Here is a 23457-nt window from a genome sequence, read left to right as displayed (position 1 = left end):
TTGCTACTAGGAGCTGTAAAGAACTGGATCACAGACAGTGTCCCTACTAGGATGTTTTTGCAAGACCTTTGAAGAACCCTAGAAAAGAGCAAGCTGTTTAGGATGCGGAAGTTAGATGATGACCAAGAGGGTTCCCATGCATGGAGCTGCTGACCAAGTTCCCCGATGTCTGCTGTGCTGCTGGTTTGGACTGTGCTCCTGCACTTGGGGACTGGCCAGTCTCTGGCCAGAGGAGGCAAGTCATGGGAGCATTGTACAGGTAAGAGCTGAGGCATCAGTACAATTTCTTGGTGTTTCCTAGGAGAGTGCCTCTCTGCACTCCATCCTTACATGAAGCTGCCTTCTAAACTGGGATGCCTGGTTTGCTTACACGGCTCAAGACAAGCATAGCAGCTATTCAAATACTGTGACTCCAAACTCTTTTTTTTTTTTAAGTACAATGACTATCAGAAGTAAGGGTAGTGATTTTTAGTTGCTTAAAACCATTTGGTTTAAAACTTTCTGGTTCCACCAGGCCTCTTTATCAGCCACCTATACTCAGGGAAAAGTAATATGCAAAAAGTTCTGGTGTTGTATAATCTAGTTATTATATAACCTAGCTGATAGTAAAAAACTTGGAATTGGGTCAGTTTTTCTTAGCTGTACTGGCTAGCAAAAACATCCACAGATAATTCCAACGTTAATAAAAAAAAATCATTACTGCTTGGGATTTTTTCCATGTCATGCTTCATTGTAGATGTACAGAATCTCTTGAGTGGACAAGACTCTACTGGCAAAATAAACAGCATCATTGCATTAGCTGAAGTGGAAGTAAAATTGCCAGATTCTTTTGGTTGACTGTAAATTGACATTCAGACAATGATCAAGTTGTGGTTATATTGCTGGGCCTTCTCAGAACAATGTTGCTATTTTTCACAGTTATTAAACTTTTTGAGAATTGTATTGATTGACTGAAGCAAAGTTGATTTAATAACTGTATTGCAATGTAATTTGGTGGCAGTTTCTCTCAGCATTTCCAGGAGTGAATTTTGGTTCCCCACTCCCTCTAACATATTTTTCTGCTACTAGCCATGTTTTAAACTATATCCCTGGGGGAACTAAAAGATTGGAGCCTGTCAACTATAACCATGGGGAAATGTCCTCCTTTAGTCATATTGGTTTTAGTGGGATCAAATTGGCTTTGGTTTAAGTGCTCTGATTTTTTGGCTTCTGGCTCACAGCCACTAATCTGCAAGCCTTGGGAGATAAGGGCTGCTTTGCAAGTTAAAAATTCCTGTACATAAGACACTATGGAGGATAATTGCTCTGTTTACATATGTGATACATATGTTTCCAAGTGGTATAATGGCTTCTCAGTATGAAGCATAACACTTGCATTTACACATTACTATCTACAGGCAACCTTGATACTAATTCCTAAAAGGAACTGCCTTCTGCATAGGAATTTTGTAAAATGAACAGCAGCCCTAACTTGGAGGCTCAGTTCAAATGCTATCTCAGGACTATGGTACTTATCTTTGTTAGAAATACCACAGCAATTTCCACTCTCCTTGCAAGTGCTCACATTAATGCAGCAAGTAAACAAGTTTGCAGTCTAGGAAAGGGTTCAAGGCTGATTTTATAAATCACCTTCATTCATTGTAAATACAAAATGATAATCTGACGAAAAATTGGAGGGGGCTGTGGCTCAGTGATAGAGTATCTGCTTGGCATGCAGAAGGTCCCAGGTTCAATCTTCTTCATCTCCAGTTAAGGGTCAGGTAGTAAACATAGAAACATAGAGTTGGAAGAGACCTCTAGGATCATCTAGTCCAACCCCCTGCACAATGCAGGAAATTCACAACTACCTCACCCCACCACTCCCCCAACAACTCCTGCTGTATGACCAGAGGAAGGGGAAAAAAACCTTCCAGGATCCCTGATCAAACTGGTCTGGAGGAAAATTTCTTCCTGACCCCAAAGTGGAGATCAGCATTACCCTGGGCATATAAGAAAGGGCCATGAGAGCCGAGCACTGACTCATCCCTTCTTGCCCGCCCCCCTCTCCTGATCTGCCTAAGTTCACAGAATCAGCAGTGCTGTCAGATGGCCATCAAGCCTCTTCTTAAAAACCTCCAAAGAAGGAGAGCCCATCCCCTCCTGAGGAACCCTGTTCCACTGAAGAACCACACGAACTGTCAGGAAGTTCTTCCTAATGTTTAACCAAAAACTCTTTTGATTAATTTCAAACTGTTGGTTCTGGTCCGATCTTCTGGGGCAACAGAAAACAACTCGGCACCATCCTCTGTTTGACAGCCCTTCAGGTACTTGAAGATGGTTATCATATTACCTCTCAGTCATCTCCTCTCCAGGCTAAGCATATTCATCTCCTTCAACCTTTCCTCATAGGACTTTATTTCCAGACCCATCACCATCTTTGTTGCCCTCCTCTGGACACATGCCAAGCAGCTTCCAACAATAATACATTATAGTACAAATATGCCATAAGTTAAAAACACACTGTTTAAAACTATAAATAGCAATTTAGCTTAAAAGGTGGCACTCTAAATTACATACCAACTATATATATATACTACAGTAATTATTTTCAGTGGTGGGTCGGCCCATAACAATGATGAGCAGGTGACCAACCATGACCCAGGATTCAAAGGTCCTCCAAGGAGTCGAGACAGGAAGAAGAAGACCAAGGGAAAAGGAACAAAGAGGAGAAAAGGAGGAAAAAGGAAAGGAAGGAAAGGGGAGGAAAAAAGAGGAGGAGGACAGAAGGGGAAGAGAGGAGGGGAGGGAGGCCTTCGATACCCTTCTTAAACTGTGGTGTCCAAAACTGAACACAATCCTCCAAGTGAAGTCTAACCAGAGCAGAGTACAGCAATACCATCACTTCTTGTGATCTGGACATTATACTTCTGTTGATGCAGCTCAAAATCACATTTGCCTTTTTAGCTACTGCATCACACTTCTGACTCGAGTTCAGTGTAGTAGGTGATGTGAAAGACCTCTGCTTGAGATTGGAGACCCAGTCTGAGTAGACAATACTGACCTGGATGGACCTATGGTCTGATTCAGTGGAAGCCAGCTTCACGTGTTCAATACTTGTAATTCTTTCAATTCTCTGATTTTCCATGAGGACTTTTTATGAGACATGTGTTGCAAGTTTCCTGCTGGAAAGTCAACAGTCAGGCAGGCAGGGTTTCTGTTTGGATAGGGACTGCAACACAGGGAAGAGGGAGCTTAAGATTCCTGACATGCGATGGCCTGTAGGTTGCTATTTACCCTGTTGTGGGCTCCATATGTACTGATGGGGTACATGTAGGTTTCCCCAAAGAGGCAAATAGCAATCCCTGGGCCATTTCCAGTCAGAAAAATGGCACAGAAGAAGGCTTGAGACTCTCCCAACGCATGCCATAGTCACAGTCCAAATCAAATAGCCACATGCCTGGGAACTGAGTTCCCAGCAGGGAACTTACAACAACATGTCTGATCGCAAGTCCTCATGGAGGGCCATGATACGACGCAAGGACTGTGTAGCATATAGTTATGCCTTAGAAAGGATGTATTTCTTGATTATCCTTGGCCAAATTGCAATGAGCTCAACTGGGTGGTCTTGCAAATGTCCAATTGTAAGTATCCAGTTACGCAAGCAAATTGTTCCAATACATTTTCTCTTCTGTATTTCTCATTAATTGGTCCTTTTATATACAGCAGTACTCAAGATTACAAATTAACATGGAGCAATTTAACAACCCTATCAACCCTACAGTCTTTCTTTGCATAGAGAAAAATATAGAGCTGTTTAAGTGATTTAAATGTTTCTGCTAGATAAAGATGTTATCTTTTTTCCCTTTAACTGTGGAAATTCATACCTTTGTTTTGAACCTGAGAATCAAACCTGTGTTCCCATCAGAAATAGTGCCAATCTATACCAGCACGGACTCAAGAGTGGAAACAATCTGAGTATGGAACACTTCTACATTTCTCCTCAAAGGAAAAAGCGCAGAAGATTTCCAGTTAAATACAATGCACAAATTCTTCCGTGTTCTTTACAGTTTAATCCTGCTAAGTGAGATTAGTCTTTGGAACTAAAAGCAGGAGCATCAGCACTGGATCATAGTAGTGAATGACAGCTGGTGATTTCTATTCTGTTTGGGATTTTGTGTCTTGATTCTTTCCTTTTGGGATCCACCATGGAAATTCCACATGTTAAGTACAGGCTACATGCAACTGACCAAAGCAAAATAATATTGTAAAATATATAACCATTTTGCTAGTAATCCTGCACCCCACCCCCCGCAAAAAAAACCCCACTATTTTTTTTCTGTTGTTTTTCTTAAGCAAGCAAGAATCTTCATACCTGTAATTTGGAATAATAGGCCAGTACTGTGAGACTTGATACCAGTGTACATTTGTTGCATTAACAATGATTTTGTGTGTTTTGTGTCTGTGCATAACTGGGGACACTGTCTTGAGGAATGTGTTTCTACTTGATTTCAGCCAGCCTCTGCTATGACCTCTTTGGTCTCTTTTAAATTTCTGATATACCGGTAATTGTTCAGATACGCATTCTTGGAGGAGATAATGCCTATTTCATCCCTTTAAATAGGTCATAGCTTGTTGACTATAGATGACATATAGCTCATATATTCCTAAATTCCACTTTGAAAAAATTAACTACCATAATTCAACAAGAGAATTTGTCCAGCCTGTCTTAAATTGGAGAGGGTGAAATCCAAGTTGAAGGAACAGTGAGTTCTAGGAATTGCTGGTCTCTGTTAGGCACATTTGGTTTAATGTGCTAGCCAGGGGGAAATTGGTCTGATGAAGGGCTGGCAAGCCTGAGAGCACTGCATGTACTGATAATGTCAGGCAACGATCCACTCCAATGTGTTTCAGAGCCATAAAATACCTCTCCCAACATACACAGCAGGTACCTTAGTCATTATCTTCTAGAACTGCCAGGCCAACCCACTGCACTGATTGGTTTCACATCACCACACAGCTGATATTAAAATGACTTGCACGTTTGTATAATTCCAATGCTATCTAATACTTTCTAGAGGATGCTTTCACAAGTGATGCATCTACAAAGTCTTCACACCCCAATATCTCTTTAGTTGAACTTGTCAACATAGTTGATGCAACATTTAACATGTGAAACAGCCCCTTTAAATCAGACATGATCTCCCTGTCTGTGATGGGGATGATCTGATGTAAGCGGGTGTGGCTGTTTTTATGAATGGGCACTTTTTTATAAAGGTACTTTTGCATAGGGTCGCCATGAGTCGGAAGCGACTTGACAGTACTTAACACACACACCTTTGCACCATTACAAAATTTAGGAGCACAAAAACACTGCTCAGTAAATGTGTATAGTGCAAGTGCCTGGGAAATCATCTGGGGGATGCAAAAATTCAGGCGGGTTTCTGTGTCACCTGTGAAAATAACCTCTGAGAATGCATCTTAATAAGCAGGCAGCAGTTTAAGATTTTAAAAAAACAGACCATAGTGGTTACTTGTCTGCTTGCCTATCCCAGTAATTAGAAAAGTACTTTAAGGTAACTGGTTACAAGACCTAGTCAATATTTCTTTAAAAAAAAATCAGGTTAGGCATTAGTAACAAAAGCAATTAATGTACAAATGGCAGGCTTGGAGAAAAATGAGTGGTGTCTTTTTGGATACTGATAAACACAGAAGGGGCAAAAATGACTGCTAAATAACAGCAATAATTTAGTTGCCACCAACAAAAATTCTCACAACACTGCTTATCTGATAATCTTTACAGGTATTTATGTAAAAGCCATGATCTGGATAGCCCTAGGCTAGCTTGATCTAGTCAGAACACAGAAGCTACTAAGCAGGGTCAGCCCTACTTAGTATTTGGATTGGCAACCAGGGTCATGATGTAGAGAATGTATCTTGCCCTGAAAACCCTATGGGGCCACCATAAGTTAGCTGTGACTTGACAGCACAACAAATTTTTAAAAGGCTTGAGCCCTACTTTTTGACCAAATGTCCCCCAAACATTTTAATAAAAAGCCCAAACAAATATGCTTCATAACAAGTGTCTAGGGTTGCCAGATCCCTCTTTGCCACCGGCGGGAGGTTTTGGGGTGGAGCCTGAGGAGGGCGGGGTTTGGGGAAGAGAGGGACGTCAATGCCACAGAGTCCAATTGCCAAAGTGGCTATTTTCTCCCGGCGAACTGATCGCTATTGGCTGGAGATCAGTTGTAATAGCAGGAGATCTCCAGCTAGTATCTGGAGGTTGGCAACCCTACAAGTGTCAGAGAGCAAAAATTAATCAATGTAAGGTATCCAATAAGGTATCCAATACACTGAAAAATTAATCAATGTAAGGTATCCAATAAGGTATCCAATACACTGAGGGAACTAAAATGAGGAAATGTCAGATTCTCACTGAAAGAAGGTAGTCTTAACCATGTGTCTGGAAACTAGGAGGGATGGGGCCAAAGAGTTCCAGAATGTCAGTGCATCCATGAAAATGGCCCATCCCACATACTGACCCTCTGCACTTGTGATGGCTGAAGAACATGGAGCAGGGCAGCTGCAGAAGATCCAAATATTCAGATATCGATTTGGTCGCAACTAGATTAAAATATTGTCATTAATCTCTGCACAGCTTCAGGGCTGTTCTCTCTCTGACAAGGAAATCCAGATTCTGTGTTCTTCTGTGCTCTGAATCAATCATGCAAGTCAATACAGTTTAATACAAAGTTTTTTTTTTTTTTGGCAACTCTAAGGTGACATCTAACTATATTTAGAATACGACTTCACATAGGTCATTGGGAGGACAAACGACATGAGGGTTATGAAGGACTGGATACATCAAAAGCACTATAACACAGATGCAAAATTGTGCTGCAGGGCAAGTTTACCCCAATCCTCCCTGCTTTCTCCTGTGTAGGGCCATCGGAACCACTAGCAGAGACACAGTCTCTGTTGCTTTGCCAGTCAAAAGAGATTTAGACTCCTGTGTAACTTCAGAGCCTTTGAAAATGGGGCCCCAGGCACTCGCTTGATCTGTGTGATGCGACTGCCCTCATTTCCCTGTTAAAAGTGCAGGAGGGCTCTAGCCAAGCTGCCTAACCTGCTCTCAACCATCCACAGCTGTTGTTCTATAATCATTAATGAGATTGTGCATAATCCCTAGCTGCACTTTCATCGTTAAGAGATTCAGCGTAATGTGGGAGGTGAACCGAAAACAACTGCTTTGGCTTTCATATTACATCAATTTCGGAGAAAGCTCCTCTTCCATCTCTGAGTAATCTGTCCACAAACTACAGACGGCTGAAGTAGGCCAAGTGTTTGTGGCAACCTACCACGGTGAACTTTTCCACTGAAGATAATGTTATGAAACTTCGTCAACTACAGGAAGAACCAGAGATTCAGGACAACAAATCCATTTCCCCCCATATGTGCTTCTTTTAATTAGTTGATATAGGGTGTTTTTTTTAATCTCATCCCCATCCTGGCAGGCTGGGTTTAGAACAAAAATAGAAGATAGAGTAAAAATACAGCAAGTTAAAATCTTCCCATATTTACAGCTGTGGAAATGAAGTCCAATAAAAAGTCATCTTCCGTTGGTTTTGGAAGATGTTCATGGATGGGACAGTTTCAAATGATTTTATCCTGAAAGAAGAGCCACAAGAATGCTGCTTTGTGTTAATTTGCTTTATGGATTAGGAAACCTTCATAGTACAGTCAAGTAGGATAGATAGTTTTGCAGGAACATTTTAATGTAGACCTTCCAGCACATGTATGGTTTGCCAGTGTAACATGTAGGGAGGCATTAATAATTAGGGGCATTTCTCAGCGTGGGCTTCTGAGCAGAAACTTTTAATTTGAAAGGCTTGAATTTTTTACCTAGAGTTAGCTGAAATTGTGGTGTAGCATTACTGGAGGAGAGGTTGGCCATGGGAACCTTGCCTCCAATCATGGGAATTCCTAGGAATTGGATACAGAAATAGCAGATTTGGTAACAATGTGGGTACAGGGGAATAGTACTAGAATGTCATGCAGTAATATTATAGATTGGCTCACCTAAAGAAAATAGGTCAGAGAGTCATACCTCTGTTGATGTTGGTAAATAGTGAAAATGGGCACAGTCAGAACACAACCATCATCTGCGAGGATGGGAAAATGCAGGAAGTGAATGATTTCTGTTGGGCGATATCCACCAATATGCAGCTGATGCCAGAACTGCACTGACTGGTTTATGGAGAGGAGCCCCAGGGGGGAACAGGATTGGTAGCTCTGGGTTGGAAATTCCTGGAGATTTGGAGGCAAAGCCTGGGGAGAGTGGGGTTTAGGGAAGGGCTGTCTCTGGCAAAGAGACACACAATATATAATGTTACACAGGATCGTTTTCTGGGACAAATTTATGGTAGACAGATCTGTTCAGAAGATTTAGACTGATCAAGATAAAAATTCAAATACTTTAGTCACTATAAGAAAACAGCTATAATTTCAAACATATTAATAAAATGATTAGGGTATGATATTGTGATGAATGCCATGAATGCCTTCTGTATCTATTTCTCTTAGATGAATAATACTGTTTAATTTAAGCTGCTTTTTATTTTAAAAGGAAAAAATATATAGATCCTATGGTAGCATTTGCATCCCACGTGAAGTTTATCCATTCCTTTTTGCACCACTGCAAAATATTTGTAAAGACATTAAAAGGTGTGTTTTCCATGGTGCTCAGTGGATTTAGTTTGATGTTGCTAGTGTTTGCTTGAAACATTGCAGGAAAAAAAACTTAATATGACTTTGTTGGCGCTGGAAGGTAGTTGCCCATTCTTTCCAGATGTATTCAATCAAACTGGCTTATCCTGCCTATTTTTTTAAAAGTTAATCCATCTGATTCCCCAGGACCACATATATTCTTGTGTGAATAATGTGAATTATTTGTTAACCATACATCTATGTGGGAGTGTATGTAGACATGAATGCTTGTGCATGACAGAGACAGATAGACCTTAGATTAAATTCCTAGAACCCTAACTCCAAATCTACATATCAGTACCCAAACTGTCTGATTCTGGGCTCAAGCTGGGCTTGCCAGTTGTGGTTTAATTAAACTGTTCTCACTGTAGATCTGCATGCAAATAACACGCTGGGGCAAAATATTCCCCTCCCGTTTACAAAGACTCAAAAGTTTCCCTTTTAATATTTTAATTTTTTTTTTAACATTTCATAGTTTCCTGCAAGGCTGGGGGATTTCCCTGGGCTGAAAGAGCAATATTCTTTACCTGTACATGGCATACTGCTGTGTGGAGTTTGTTTGATCCACACTCTGGGGCTATTGTTCAAAATTAGGGTCTGAGGGAAGGGAACTGTAAGAAACAGCAGATAGGTAGAGGAAAAATGGGGGCCTGAATAAGAGAGAATGAGGAAAGAGAATAATAGGTTTAAATTACAGGCGGAAAAGTACCCGCAGGATAATAGGAGTTTTTTTTTTTTACAGTAAGAGTTGTTCAGTAGTGGAATCAGTTTCCTAGTGAGGTGGTGAGTTCCCCCTCACTGGCAGTCTTTAAGCATAGGCTGGACAAGAATTTGTCAGAGATTCTCTAGGCTGATCCTCCATTGAGCAGGGAGCTGGGCTAGATGGCCTGTATGGCCCCTTCCAACTGATTCTATGATAAGAGGTGAACCAAATTATGGGTGCTGAGGGAAATTGAGCCTGGTTATGGTGAGATTGAAGAACAGCTGCAAATTAAATACTAATATTAAAACAATGTAGGGTTGCCAGCTCCTGGTTGGGAAATACCTGGAGATTTTGGGGGTGGAGCCTGGGGAAGGCAGGGTTTAGGGAGGGAAAGGACTTCAGAGGGGTATGTCATAGAGTCCACCTTCCAAAGCGGCCATTTTCTCCAGGTGAATTGATCTCTGTCACCTGGAAATCAATTGTAGTAGCAGGAGATCTCCAGCCACCACCTGGAGGTTGGCAACCCTATTAAAATCTCTAACACTGTACAATGAGCCAAGGGATAGAAAGGTGCATATTATAGTTTTAGAAAGAGTTCACTATTAGTAGGAGTGATTCCTCTAAAAAAAAATCCTATTTGAAATAAATATTGTCAATGAAACAAAGTGTTTATTAAGGTTGAAGAGCCAGTTTCTCAGAGAGGGCAGCATCTATGATTTATTCGTCAGGACTACTGATATCTTTCATTACTATGATATAAAATGACAACAAATGCTCTCATCCACTGCTTTTTTGGCAATTTAATCTTGAGTCTATCCAAGAGTAGGCTTCCAAACCTTGCCATGAATCTTACTGCTCCCTGCTGAAATCCTTGCCCCTTTCTAGTGAAGTCTGAAATGGTGTCCTTGGGATTTGTGAGGAGTGTATAACAAACACCGTTTGTACAGCACATCCTGCTTTTTGAAGGGACAAAGTTTGTGTTGCTAAATCAAAATGTCTATAATGTTGTAAAATTGTGTTGTCTAAACTAAAGAAAATGTCTATTGTGCACTATGAAGCTGAAATGTTCTGGAATAAGAGCAGCCATTATTTCTAGGGTTGCCAGCTCCAGGTTATGAGCCCCATGGCGCAGAGTGGTAAGTTGCAGTACTGCAGTCCAAGCTCTGCTCACAACCTGAGTTCGATCCCGACGGAAGTTGGTTTCAGGCTCAAGGTTGACTCAGCCTTCCATCCTTCTGAGGTCATTAAAATGAGTACCCAGCTTGCTGGGGTAAAGGGAAGATGACTGGGGAAGGCAATGGCAAACCACCCCATAAACAAAGTCTGCCTAGTAAACGTTGGGATGTGACGTCACCCCATGGATCAAGAAGGACCCGGTGCTTGCACAGGGGACCTTTACCTTTTACAGCTCCAGTTTGGGAAATACCTGGAGATTTTGGGGGTGGAACCTGGGGGTGGCGGGGTTTAGGAAGAGAAGGGACTTCAGAGGGGTATAATGCCATAGAGTCCACCTTCCAAAGCGGCCATTTTCTCCAGGTGAACTGATCTCTGTTGCCTAAAGATCCGTTGTAATAGCTAGAGGTTGGCAACCCTAATTATTTCTCATGTTGTTGAGGTAATCTGCGATAAATGACAATCTATTAAAATATAGGGCACCTTTAAAATAAGGGATATGTTGCAACCATAGGTGTGGCAGTGGGAACAGGTGGTCTGCTTTTAACTTAATATCCCTACCTATTCTGTTTCTTTCTGTATTTGGTAAGACCACCCAGGAACATTTTTATCCAATGCCTGTCACTGGCTAATCAGTTTCTTCCCCATATGTTGATTCATCAGAAAGTGAATGCATGACCTGTCACCATTCTTCAGTACCAGTCTGCATATTTTTATTTACTCAGTTTCCCCCCATTGGGGACCCAAAAGCAGCTTACATTTTCGCCTCTCCTTCATTGTATCCTCACAGTGACCTTGTGAGGTAGGTTAGCTGAGAGTATGACTGGCCCAACATAGGGTTGCCAACTCTGCATTGGGAAATTCCTGGAGATTTTGGGGGCAGAACCTATGGAGGGTGGGGTTTGGGGAGGGGAGGGAGCTCAACGGAGTAGAAAGCCATAGAGTTCACCCTCCAAAGCACCAGTGGAACTGCTCTCTGCAGTCTGGAGATGAGTTGTAATTCTGGAAGATCTTCAGGTCCCACCTGGAGATTGGCAATCCTAGCCCAAAGTCACCCAGCAAGTTTCCATGGCAGAATTAGATTCAAACCTGGCTCTCCCAGATGCTAGCCTGACACTCTAACCCAAGGGTGTCAAACATAAGGCCCATGGGCCGGATCCGGCCCCTTGAGAACTCTTATCTGGCCCGCGAGCCAGCCATGGCAGCCACACCCTCACTTTTGATCTGGGCTGGCGAGGAATGGTCCGGCCCGACCAAGTTACATTTATGTCATATCCGGCCCTCATAACAATTGAGTTTGACACCCCTGCTCTAACCATTATACCAAAACTGGCTGTCTGTGTAGCTGTTTCCTGCACACCCTCACCTTCAATGATAAGGCTTTATGCTTTTTCTGGTGTAGACCTACGTCCCTTGGATATTCTTTCTGAAGTGCTTCCTGTGAATGCGGTGAAGAATGGAATACGGATGATCCAAATCCAAGGGGCACGTGGCTTTCAGTTCTCTGCAATGCGCTCCCACTTCCTCAGTTTTCCAGCATCACGGATTTTAATTTACTGTGATCTCTTCCCAGAGGAGTTTTCCATTGTGTTCACCCTGAAAGCTTTCCATATGCAATCCAAGGTAAGCAATATGGTGGAGTTTACATTAGAGCGGAATCAAATATCCACTAATAGGTTCACAGCCAGCAAATTCATTCATTCATTCATTCATAATATTTCTTTGCTGCCTCTTCAGAGTCCTGCTTTTAAACAGTTTCTAAGGCTAGATGAGAAAATCAAGAAAGCTTTTACCGTCGTGCCATTCAGGAGACACTATAAAGCCAAGTGGTTTCGAAAGTTGTTTTAGGGTACTTAGCAGTTCTGGAAATAATTCCTTTTTTCTTGCTAAGGCTGTCTGTTTTTGTTGTTCAGATTATTGTTTTGAGTTGTTTTGGGTCCTTTTGGGAAATAAGCAGGATAAAACTGTTTTAAACCAGTATGGAAGGCCACCCTGGTAAATAGGGTGCTGGACTAGATGGAACTTTGGTCTAACCCGTCAGGATACTTCTTAACTACCTCATGCTACAAACTGTAACTGGCACAACTTGTAAGCATATTTATTTAAATGAAATTTCATTGAAATCGTTGAGGTGAGAGTAGATGTGATTAGAAATGAGATACCAGACAGTTTCACTGTGTGTGGTGATATTAAAGCCAAGTTATGCAACCAATAAAATGTAATTTTCAGTGCTTCAGGTAGTGATATAAAACTGTCATAGATAACAAGATATGATTCTTAATTGGATGAGTGATGCATTTTTATTAAATTATATATTTTAAAAGCCAGAACTTTGACAAACATCCAGGAATTTGCTAATTATTTTCCTTTTATGATTCCAAAGAAAGTACAGAAAACAAAATGCAACCTAGGAGTATTTGGAAGAAATCCTCAATATAATTCTCAATACAATCAAGGGAACTTTCTTCCAAGTAAATATTTTTATTTAAATGTATTTAAGAATATGTCTGCCAGATATGGAAAGGTAAAATCAAGGAGCCTGCTAACCCATTAATGGATTTGGTAGACCAAAACATGAATATTGCCGAAACGGCTAATTTCAGGTTTATTTTCATTTTGGGTATATCAATATGCGCAACCCTAGGAGCAACTCTACAGTGGAAGGAAAACTGGGATAGTTATCCACCAAAAGATTTCCCCGTTCTGCAAGATGTATACTGCTCACAGTTCAATAGATACCTTTTTCTGTATGAGGTTTGCTATCCTTAAAATCCAGAATCAAAATGCTGTGATTATTTGTTTCAGCAAGAACATACTGATAAAGATACTTTTCAGGCTAACAGGCTTAATTGTGTTTTTCAGAGAAATGAATATATCTTTACCATTTTGGAGGAAAACAGTGACACTTTGCTGCTTGGACTCCGGTATTCACGGAATAAACTTCACTTCCTCTTCTGGAGCAGAGAGCTCTCCAATGGCTGGCAGACACAGGTCACCTTCCGGGATGTATTTTTGGCAGACAATCAGTGGCACACGGTGGTGCTGGCAGTATCTAGAAATTCCTTCTCTCTCACTGTGGACTGCAGCATCCCCACAGATGTGTATGTGAAGCACGTACAATTCAGGGGTAATTTTACCACCTCTCCCATCCCTGGGACTGGGCTGCATGGTAATTGGTACTCCCCAGAATTGGGGTTTCTGGGGGGCTTTAGGTAAAGATGTGAAAGCTCCTGTCACCTGAGTATAACACAGCAAAATAAAATAAAATAAATCATGGAACCTACTCCATGTCCCCCCCAAAATGGAGAAACTTTATGGTGCATTACCGTTTAGTTTGGTCCCAGATTGTTGTAACTGCAGGTGTGAGGAGTAACCATACTGGTCAAGACACAGGACCATGAGTCTGTCCATGTAGTATTGAAGAACTATTGCAGGCAACAAAGATGGGAGAAACAAGTTTTAGGCTGGGTGTGGCCCACATGAATTTGTGTAGATGCTGAGCTATCCAGAAGTGGATATGGGCATCTACAAGTATTCGGGATAGTTATGGGAAGAATATTACTGAAGTCACCGTATGAAATCCCAGGCATTTTCAAAAGAGGGGAGCAAGAAAGACCATAGAAGCACAAGAAACAACAAATCACTGGACTTTTTGTAGGGTTTTGAAGCTGTTACAATAAATAACTAGCTCCAATGAAACACCTAAATTCTCATGAAAGTTGTACTTTTAGTTAGTGTAATCCAACCCTTTTTCACTGCTGGTGCTCTGGGACTGATGATGACCATAGCTATCTGGAGCCACTTTTTTTTTTTTTTTGGTTTACCTTTAGGATTGTGGATGTTCCTTTCCCTGCATCCTTGACTGTGACAGGATCCCGCTTTTATGTAGGAAGCAGAAGGAGAAGAAAAGGTTTCTTTACTGTGAGTATAATTTGTGCCTTGTGTTTAAGAGTTGGTTATAGCCATTCAACCAACTGTGCTGTACTTGTGGGCAGATCTATTGCACAAACCTGTATCGGTTTTAAACCACCTTAACTGTCGTGGCTTCGCCCCCCAAAAATATTGGGAACTGTAGTTTGATTGAGAATTCTTCTTCAGAGATCTTTAGTACTGTCACAGAACCACAATTCCCAGATTCCCCTAGTTCCTTGTTGTATGAATTAAAACAACCTATTGCTTGGGACACAGACAGTAAGATCAGGGGTACACATTCCTCTCCAACAGATGCAGATTCAGGGCCAAATCACCCTTTATTTGGTGGATGTACTTTCTGTGTTCACTCCTTGTGTCTTTTAGTGAGCTGTATGAAATGTGAGAAAAGATTGCAACTCTTTTACTGTGCAGGCACATATAGTGGACAGGCGTGAAGGAAACACAGTTAACTATAGCGTCCTGGTATGTAACCACAACATGCTTGGAGAATGCCTCTCCCTACACACATTATGGTGTTCAGCCTGGCAAACATCACTGCAAGATTTCAGGCACAATGTCCCCTTGTCAGGAGAGCCTGAGGAGGGCGGGGTTTGAGGAGGGGAGGGACTTCAATGCCATAGAGTCCAATTGCCAAAGCGGCCATTTTCTCCAGGTGAACTGATCTTTATCGGCTGGAGATCAGTTGTAATAGCAGGAGATCTCCAGCTAGTACCTGGAGGTTGGCAACCCTACATGTGACAACAGCCACTAAGACAAAATGCATACATACTAATTAAAGTGTTTTTCAGTCCCGTCCTGCAGTTGATAATAATTCCAGAGGGGGAGCCATGAAATAAAAAGTTACTCTAAGGCATCACAAGACCCTTGTTTATTTCTCCTGTGGTTGGTGTGTATGTGTAATTGTAAGTGTCCTTCTGCACATACAAAATTCAGGCATTTTAAATGTGTTTTTGTAAATCAGGTTTTTCAATTGATTGATAGCCCTGAAGGAAGGTTGATACCCAATCGCATTTAAGTCCTGCACTTTTTTGTAAAGTAAATGCAGATAGAAGCAACACACACACAACACCCAAATGTGCCTTTAATTAAGGTATTTGCAACTACTTCTGGCTCATTGTGTTAAAAGAAAAAGGTGGAAGTTATTCCACTGAATAGTGGAATTCATAAAACAGTTTGTTTCATTACAATGGTCATGGTTCAGATGTGTGAGGCTGAGTAGCTTTATTCGAAGCCTTACAAAAAGATCCGTGATCCTGAGCCCCATTTCCTTTCCAGAGCATACTTGGTGCTCCATGCCCAGACTGATGAGGCTTCCTCATTAGTGGAAGGGCAACACAACTCTTGTATACCTTGGGATGTGCAGCACTGCCTCTCCATTGGGGTGAAATTGAATGGGGTGATGGAGTGGGATTTTGTGGGCAGAACTGGACCGATTCTGCACTGAAAATAAAAGATGCAATTATGTGGCAGAAATTATACTGCTTTTGCATATGTGAGATCAAATTTCCACTCTTTGTTCTGAATCCAAACTTTGAGCATTTTTTTCGCCAGAATTTGTATCTGGCAAGCAGCATTGTGGTAGCCAAAAGTGAGGTACAGGTAAATCACAGGTCTTGTGAGAGTTCTGGAACCATAACTGATAGGCAGTAATTTTTTTTTGGGGGGGGGTTAAAACATCCACCCCTAAACACACACTTTTTTGCAGGTGGTGCCTGTACAAAACGTGCACAATGATTTAGCCATATGTCCTGCAACAGGTTTGTTTGTTTTAAGGTGAAATTCTTTAAATCTGAATTCTGAATCGCACAGCAGATTGTATATGAAATTCTAAATAGAATGGAATTGACCTTGGCCTCAGTCAAGTCATTTTTCATGCCCTAAACAATTCTTTGTTTTAAAAGCACCTATTCACAATAAACCACTTCTTTTCTTAACGTTTCATGACAGAGGTCAGCAGCTATGTATTTAAAATATTAATAAGGAACAAAATGCCCTAGTAAGATACAAACTTTCTTACATCAAATAGTATAAACAGGAAGAAAAAAAAGGCATTAACTGAAGTGATTTATAATGATTTTCATCTTACACTTAAACATGACTTATTAAAATCAGATTAAGATAAAACAGCCTGAAGCATACATCTAAAACCTACACCTAGTCAAAAGCCAAAGTATTTGTTTTAAGGGTGTGGGTGGTTGTTCAGAATGGGTGGCTGAAATAATCATATTAGGGTAGTGCTGAAACTGGCTCCCAGGGGGTATTAGGAAGGGGGGGGGAATGGGAAATTACACTTAGGATGCTGAGACTAAATTTAGAGATAAGATAAATGCCTGTGCACAAAGGATCAGGTTACGCTTCCAAAAGATCTGTTATGTCTCCCAAGCTGAACAAAAGCCAGAGGGAAAGCAGTCATCCTAGTATACAGGGGTTCCATTTATAAACCCATGAGGGAGGCCTCTCCCATTCTGCTCTGAGATTATAATTTTGGAGTGTGTGTGTTTCTCACCTGTTCCATAGTTCTACAAGTAGAGTGAATATCTACACCACAAACTTAAACTTTCCCCCACGGAGCACCTTGTAACACTAAGGCCTTTATGCATGGCTGTTTCCCTCTACTCTACCCACGGATACAGAGAGAGGGCAGGAGGTAGCTGTCTTCCACCTTCAGAATTATCTGCATTCTTAAGGCCTTTTATGCATGGCTGTCTCCTTCGCGGTCACCCCCTGACGACTTTGGGTGTTTTGATGATGCAACCATCAGAGGTCGCCTCGCTCTTCCCCGGTGTTTCCCCGCGTTTTGCCCAAGTTTTCAGGGACCTGTTTTATTTCAAATTTGAAAACGTGGGCAAAATGTGGGGAAACACAGGGGGAGAGCCAGGCGACCTCTGATGGTCAGAAAGGGCATGCATAATCAAAACAAAAACCCGAAGTCGTTGGAGGGGTGACCGTGAAGGAAACAGCCATGCATAAAAGGCCTAAGAGGGTTGCCAGGTCTCTCTTCACCACCGGTGGGAGGTTTTGGGGGCGGAGCCTGAGGAGGGCGGGGTTTGGGGAGGGAGGGACTTCTATGCCATAGAGACCAATTGCCAAAGTGGCCATTTTTCCCTCGGTGAACTGATCTCTATTGGCTAGAGATTAGTTGTAACAGCGGGAGATCTCCAGCTAGTACCTGGAGGTTGGCAACCTGGCTAAGAATGCAGACAATTCTGAAGGTGGGGGACAGCTACCTCCTGTTCTCTCTCTGCATATCCATGGGTAGAGTGCTCTTTCGAAGGCAGAGTTCCTCACATTATCTTAGGGTGGGTGCAACAGTATGTTATATTCATGCCTGTATAATAAAAGTCTGGCAGTTTTTCTGTAGCAAAAGCAACCACTAGGATTCTGTTACACACCTAGGAGTATAACATGGGGATGGTTTAGATTATATGGGGCCTAAACAGCAAGGGAAGGAAATCAGACCTTACCTCCCATTAATTTGGTGCACGACCCCCAACTAATGCTACCTATCCAGCAACATAATGAGTGACCTTGGCAGAATCCAACACACATGAACTGTGTGTGTGGTAGTGCTCCTTGAATTAACTGCACCTACAGGTGCACTTATCCAAATGACTCCTGATGCTGGATGTAGGGCTATGCTTTCTTCTTCCCCTTAAGGTTGCCAACTCTGGGTTGGGAAATTCCTGGAAATTCCTGGAAATTTGTGGTGGAACCTGGGGAGGGCAGGGTTTGGGATGGGATGGGAGGGACCTCAGTGGAGTAAAAAGCCACACACAGAGGCCTTGCTGCAGTGCAGCCATTTTCTCCAGGGGAACTGATCTCTGTCATCTGGAGATCAGTTGTAATTCCAGGAAATCTGCAAGCCCCACCTGGAGGTTGGCAAGCCAACATCCCTTCCATGATGTACAGAAGAAGAAGAAGAGTTGGTTTTTATATGCCGATTTTCTCTACCTTTTAAAAGGAGAATCAAACCAGCACAGAACATGTTTTCAGTGGCAGAGCTCAGCTCTCAAACACATGAGAAATAAGAGTGTATGTTTGAACAGTAGATTTTCCCCACCAAAAATCACAGTTAGTCCCCAAACACTGAGGATTAGAAGCCCATATTTCTAGGTCAGTGATCTTCAGACAAGTTTAAGCCCCAGAGCCTCTTTCCTTAAATAAATTAAACCCTGTGTTAAACCCCCTTCACCCCGTCATTTTGGCCATATAAGCCTGATAGAATTGATTCCCTAGTTTTTCTTCCTCTCTTTTCAGGGCTTATTAAGGCAGCTAGTCCTCTTGCCAGGATCTGATGTTACCTCACGGATGTGCACTGGCATGAACTTTAATCTAGCAGTGCTCTCCATCCCCAAAATACTTCAGGATCTCCCCGTGAAACCAATGGGAAATGAGCTGCTGAAATACCCTTACGGTCAGTAATATGGAACAGAGTTCTTCACCACCTTTCACTGCACAACTGTAGAGCAGAGCTACTTTTCCATCTTTCCACGTTTCAGATAATGAGCCTGGAAACAGCAGATTCCAGTAGTTACATCCATATGTCACTGGATATTGTTCTCTCATTGTACAATAGCAATCATTCGCAACTGGCTATTCTTTGTAGACAAATCAGTTCAGTTGCAAAAGACTGTAATAAGAGCACAATATCAAATGATGTGTGGACGTACAAAAAGGCCTAATATTTCATGGTATTTTATTCATTGGCAAGGATTTTTTTTTGTTATATTATTCTTTCTCCCTTCTTTCTTCCAGAAAACTGCCATGTTGATTCCTTTGTAGTTGACGTGTCTTGTGTGACTATGCTTTGAGTGTTAAAAATTAACATGTAATACTTCTGTTCTCAAGTAAAAATAAATAGGAGAGCTCTTTTGTATGCCCTTTACAGCATTTTGACCCTCATATTTACCACAAGCCTAGTTCTGCAGTCCTTTCCTATGTGCCTTTTGTGGCTCAAGAGAACTTGGGAGGTTGGTACAACCTGTGTGCCATGCAAATGTGTTAGGCTGGCAGTAAATGCTTCCTGGCACACTAGTAGAGCACAGTTTATCCAAAACGAGCAGTACTCACAAATTTGCTTCATATGTACCAATTGTAGACAATACAGACGTCACAATTTCTTGGCTCAGAAAATAAATGAATCGAAGTTTTTTAAAACAGAAGGAACAATGTGAGCCTGCTACTGCTGCTGCCGAGTCCCTCACCCCCCCCCCCAGTTGGGTATGCTTCCTCCTGCTGGAAGTTAGCCGCATGCAGAGGGGCTGGAGAACAGTGAAGCATTGGGAACAATAAGAGGGTCTTTGTAGGAAGATGGCATGGGAGAGCAAGAGGAGGGTTGCAATATGGCTGTACAATGGCTGTCTGGGTACTTTGAATGGGTGCCATGGGTTTCGTTTAAAGTGGCACACCTGGTGAGAACCAAGACATAGGACAAAAGAATGTTTCTCAATTGGCATTAATGGTTAGGGGATGGTTTGTGATGACCATATTAAAATACCCAGTGAGCGTGGAGGATGTAGAATCATGGAATCATAGAGTTGGAAGGGACCACCAGGGTCATCTAGTCCAACCCCATGCAAAATGCGGGAAATTCACAACTATCTCCCCCCCACACCCCCAGTGATCCCTACTCCATGCCCAGAAGATGGCCAAGATGCCCTCCCTCTCATCATCTGCTCATCATGTGGCCTGTTCCAGCTGAGGCAATGGGTCAGGTTGTGTGTGTGCATGTATGAATGTGTCAAGAGGGAGGGAGAAAGAGAGAAACAAACAACAGGTTTGGACCTGAAATGGACACAGACTGAGAAAGAGGAGTCAGCCATGTTGTTTGAAGCACCTGGGATGCAGGTTCTCTTTGAGGATCTGTGTGGTGAGGCTGATGTGCTGCCCTGTTGCAGTGTTGCATCTGGAACTTCTTGTCCCCCGGGGAAGTGGGCAGCACAAAACAGTATGTTCCTGCTGCTGCTACTACCTGCTGTTGGTTAGTGCCATAGCAGAGAACGGCAGCAAATGAGTCAGCAACCATTTTAAAATGCAGCTGCCCTAACACTGCCCTTGCCTCCACATCATAGACTCCAGGGCCCCTTGAATTTGGTAATCCTCCAGCAGCCCTGTTCATAAGACATTTAAAAGTATATCACAATGGCTAGGTCTTTCTCTGCCTTCAGCTCAGGAATCAAGCTAGTGCACCAGAATAAGCTACTGAAAAGCCCTCCTGACCACAGATACAGATACTATCTAAGAATCAAGAAGCAGAACATGGTCCAGCTATAACCCCTGGCTGTGGAGCCAGTGTAACCTATCCAAGCCTTGAGGTCATCTTTGAGGTCATTTAGTTTCCTTAGTCACAACTCCATCTTATCTGGACTGAGATTCAGTTTGTTTACCCTCAGCCCACCCATTACTTATAGTAGGCATCTATGCAAGAAATCCATACCCTCATGAGGATTCAAGAAGAGGAAATATAATTGGATGTCATCTGCAACCTGATGACTTGGTACTTGGGCCCTTGGATGACCTCTTCCTAGTGGTTTCATGTTTCAGGGTGGGGGAGAACATATGAAGAGCTCGGCTGGATCAGACCAGGGGTCCATCTAATCCAGCACAGTGGCCAACCAGTTCCTCTGGAGGTCCAGCAACAGGGCATAGAGGCTGAGGCCTTCCCCTGATGTTGCCTCCTGGTGCTCATATTCAGAGGATGACTGTGTCTGAATGTGGAGGTTCCCTTTAGTCACCTTGGCTAATAGCCACTGATAGACCTCTCTTCTAGGAATCTGTCTAATCCCCTTTTAAAAACACCTTTGCTTGTGGCCATCACCCCATGGAACCATGCAGACCACACAGAATAATTCCTTTTATGAATAAGCTCCTGGTTCTAGACAACTTCAGTGGTTTCCTTTGTGGCATTAACAAAACAAAACAAGAAACCTAGACACAGAGGATGGTAGTCAGATCTGCACCAAGGGCAAAACAAGAGAGGCACTTGCCTCAGGCGCACAAAGCTGAGGGGTGCAGAAAAAGTATCTAATGACTAAAATAAATGTTGTGTTATTATTTCTCTTGTTATTTATGTATTCACCTTTTTACCAAAATAACTACTATGAAAGTATAGGGGCACAAAATTATATCCTTGCCTCAGGCGCAAAATTAGCTAGTTATGGCTCTGATGGTGGGACTTGCATATGTACATGTGGGTGTGTGGTGGTTGCAAAGAATGCATGGGAATCTGAACAAGCACCCCTTTGAAGTCCAGAAACCAGAAAGCAAATGAAAAACACTGTGCCTATTATTAAGAACGCCATCTTTTTATGTTTCTTGCTATCTCTTAGGCTGCTTCCACATGCAGGCTTTACTCTGGTTTGGTATCCAACCAGGTATTTTTGGAACATCCACACAAAATCATCCCCAAACTGTCCACTTTCCTTATTTTCGTCTTTGCTATGATCTTTTCCAAACCTGGTTTGGGATATCTTTTTGGAAAGAGTACAGTCAAAACCTGTTTGTATGCCATGTGGGTATGTGAGTATGCATTTTTGCAGGTTCTGCCCCCGTTGTCACCATACCCCTTGCCTCAGCACCTTGAGGCTGCCTTTACTTACTGCCACTGGAGGAGAGTGCTAGGGTAATTACTGTGAGGATTCTCTGTTGTCACTGTGACTGCCTCTGGATTTGCCATGGTAATGAATGCTACTTGCAGGACCATCACTTTATGGAAACAGTCATAGTCTTTAAGGCAATCCCATGACATTTGTGGTCAGTCTCCGTACTTTGGCAAAGCTCGGTAATCATTAATATTACTAGAAAAAGAGAAAGCGGATTTCACAGTGCCACTTCATATTTTTTTCTACATGGAGATAATCTCCATATAAGAGAAGACTTGCGCACCATCATGTGTGAAGTTGGTGCTTCTTTAAACAGGAGCACATGGGTTAGGAAGCCAGTGTGCATAGCAGCTTCTTGACCCATGTATTTTCAGTTCAACTTCACACATGATAGTATACATTTTTTTTTCTAGATGGAGGCTATTTCCATGTAGGAACTAGCTCATAAAGGACTATATCTGTGCAATGGGAATGAGTGGATTTCCATGGCAGAAGGTAAGTACTGTCTGGGCATACTTTGAATTGTGGCTCTGTTTAGTGCTCTTATGTACCAGCTAGAGGGAGCAAGACAGCAAGCACAGAATGAATCAGTTCTGCAGCCTGATTTCCTATTAAGGGCCATTTATGCATTGAAACATAAGTGTTTAAATCTGACGGAAATCAGTGGATCTTAAGTTACCGGCAACTAACTTGTCTCATTGATTTCAATAGGATATGAGCATGGATGGGGACTAGCGAGTTGTGTGTGGTGGCCTCAGATGTTCTTGAATCAATTATTGTACTATAACAGTATCACAAAGAGTGAAACAATAACTGACTCACCTCAGCTTAATTCAGATGAACTTTGTTCCAGCTGTTACTTACTGAAACTCAAAAGGCCAGCAGAAGCCAAGTTAGAGATCAATAAGACTGGTGTAACTGCAGCAGCTAAACTCATTACCTCCCACACATACCACTTTTTCCTTGGTAGCAGATAAAGCAGGTAGCAAACATTTTTATGTCTAGATGATCACAAGCCAATGAAGGGAATACAGATTTTAAATTATTTTATTTTCAGTTGTTATTTGTCCAGAGTATTTGGAGTAGTTTGCAAGAATCCAGCACAGATTTGGAAATGTCTGTTACAATACTTCCTTATGTATGGTTGTGTTTATATTTAAAGGGTGAATAAGGCAGTGAAATTAAATAATGTATTTTTACCGTACAATACATATGTATATGTCACACAGTGGCATTACATATTGTGCCAGAGAAAGTATTTATCTATTCCTCATATCTAGTGCAACTCATTTGCTTGTCTTTTTG

At 42.0% G+C, this 23457-nt stretch overlaps 1 protein-coding gene across 1 annotated transcript in view; it reads left to right on the top strand.

Moving 5' to 3' along the window:
• Positions 1-165: 165 nt before the first annotated feature.
• The window catches only part of TSPEAR (thrombospondin type laminin G domain and EAR repeats), a 40497-nt gene continuing 17205 nt past the window's right edge, over positions 166-23457 (top strand). The window contains exons 1-5 of the mRNA XM_056850424.1: positions 166-259; positions 12021-12241; positions 13481-13719; positions 14449-14539; positions 18809-18965. Coding sequence (XP_056706402.1) covers positions 166-259; positions 12021-12241; positions 13481-13719; positions 14449-14539; positions 18809-18965 — 802 coding nt within the window. The remainder of the gene's footprint in view (positions 260-12020; positions 12242-13480; positions 13720-14448; positions 14540-18808; positions 18966-23457) is intronic.

Source organism: Euleptes europaea, chromosome 5, assembly GCF_029931775.1.
Source record: "Euleptes europaea isolate rEulEur1 chromosome 5, rEulEur1.hap1, whole genome shotgun sequence".
NCBI classification, from domain to species: domain Eukaryota; kingdom Metazoa; phylum Chordata; class Lepidosauria; order Squamata; family Sphaerodactylidae; genus Euleptes; species Euleptes europaea.
This window is presented reverse-complemented; position numbering and strand designations above follow the sequence as displayed.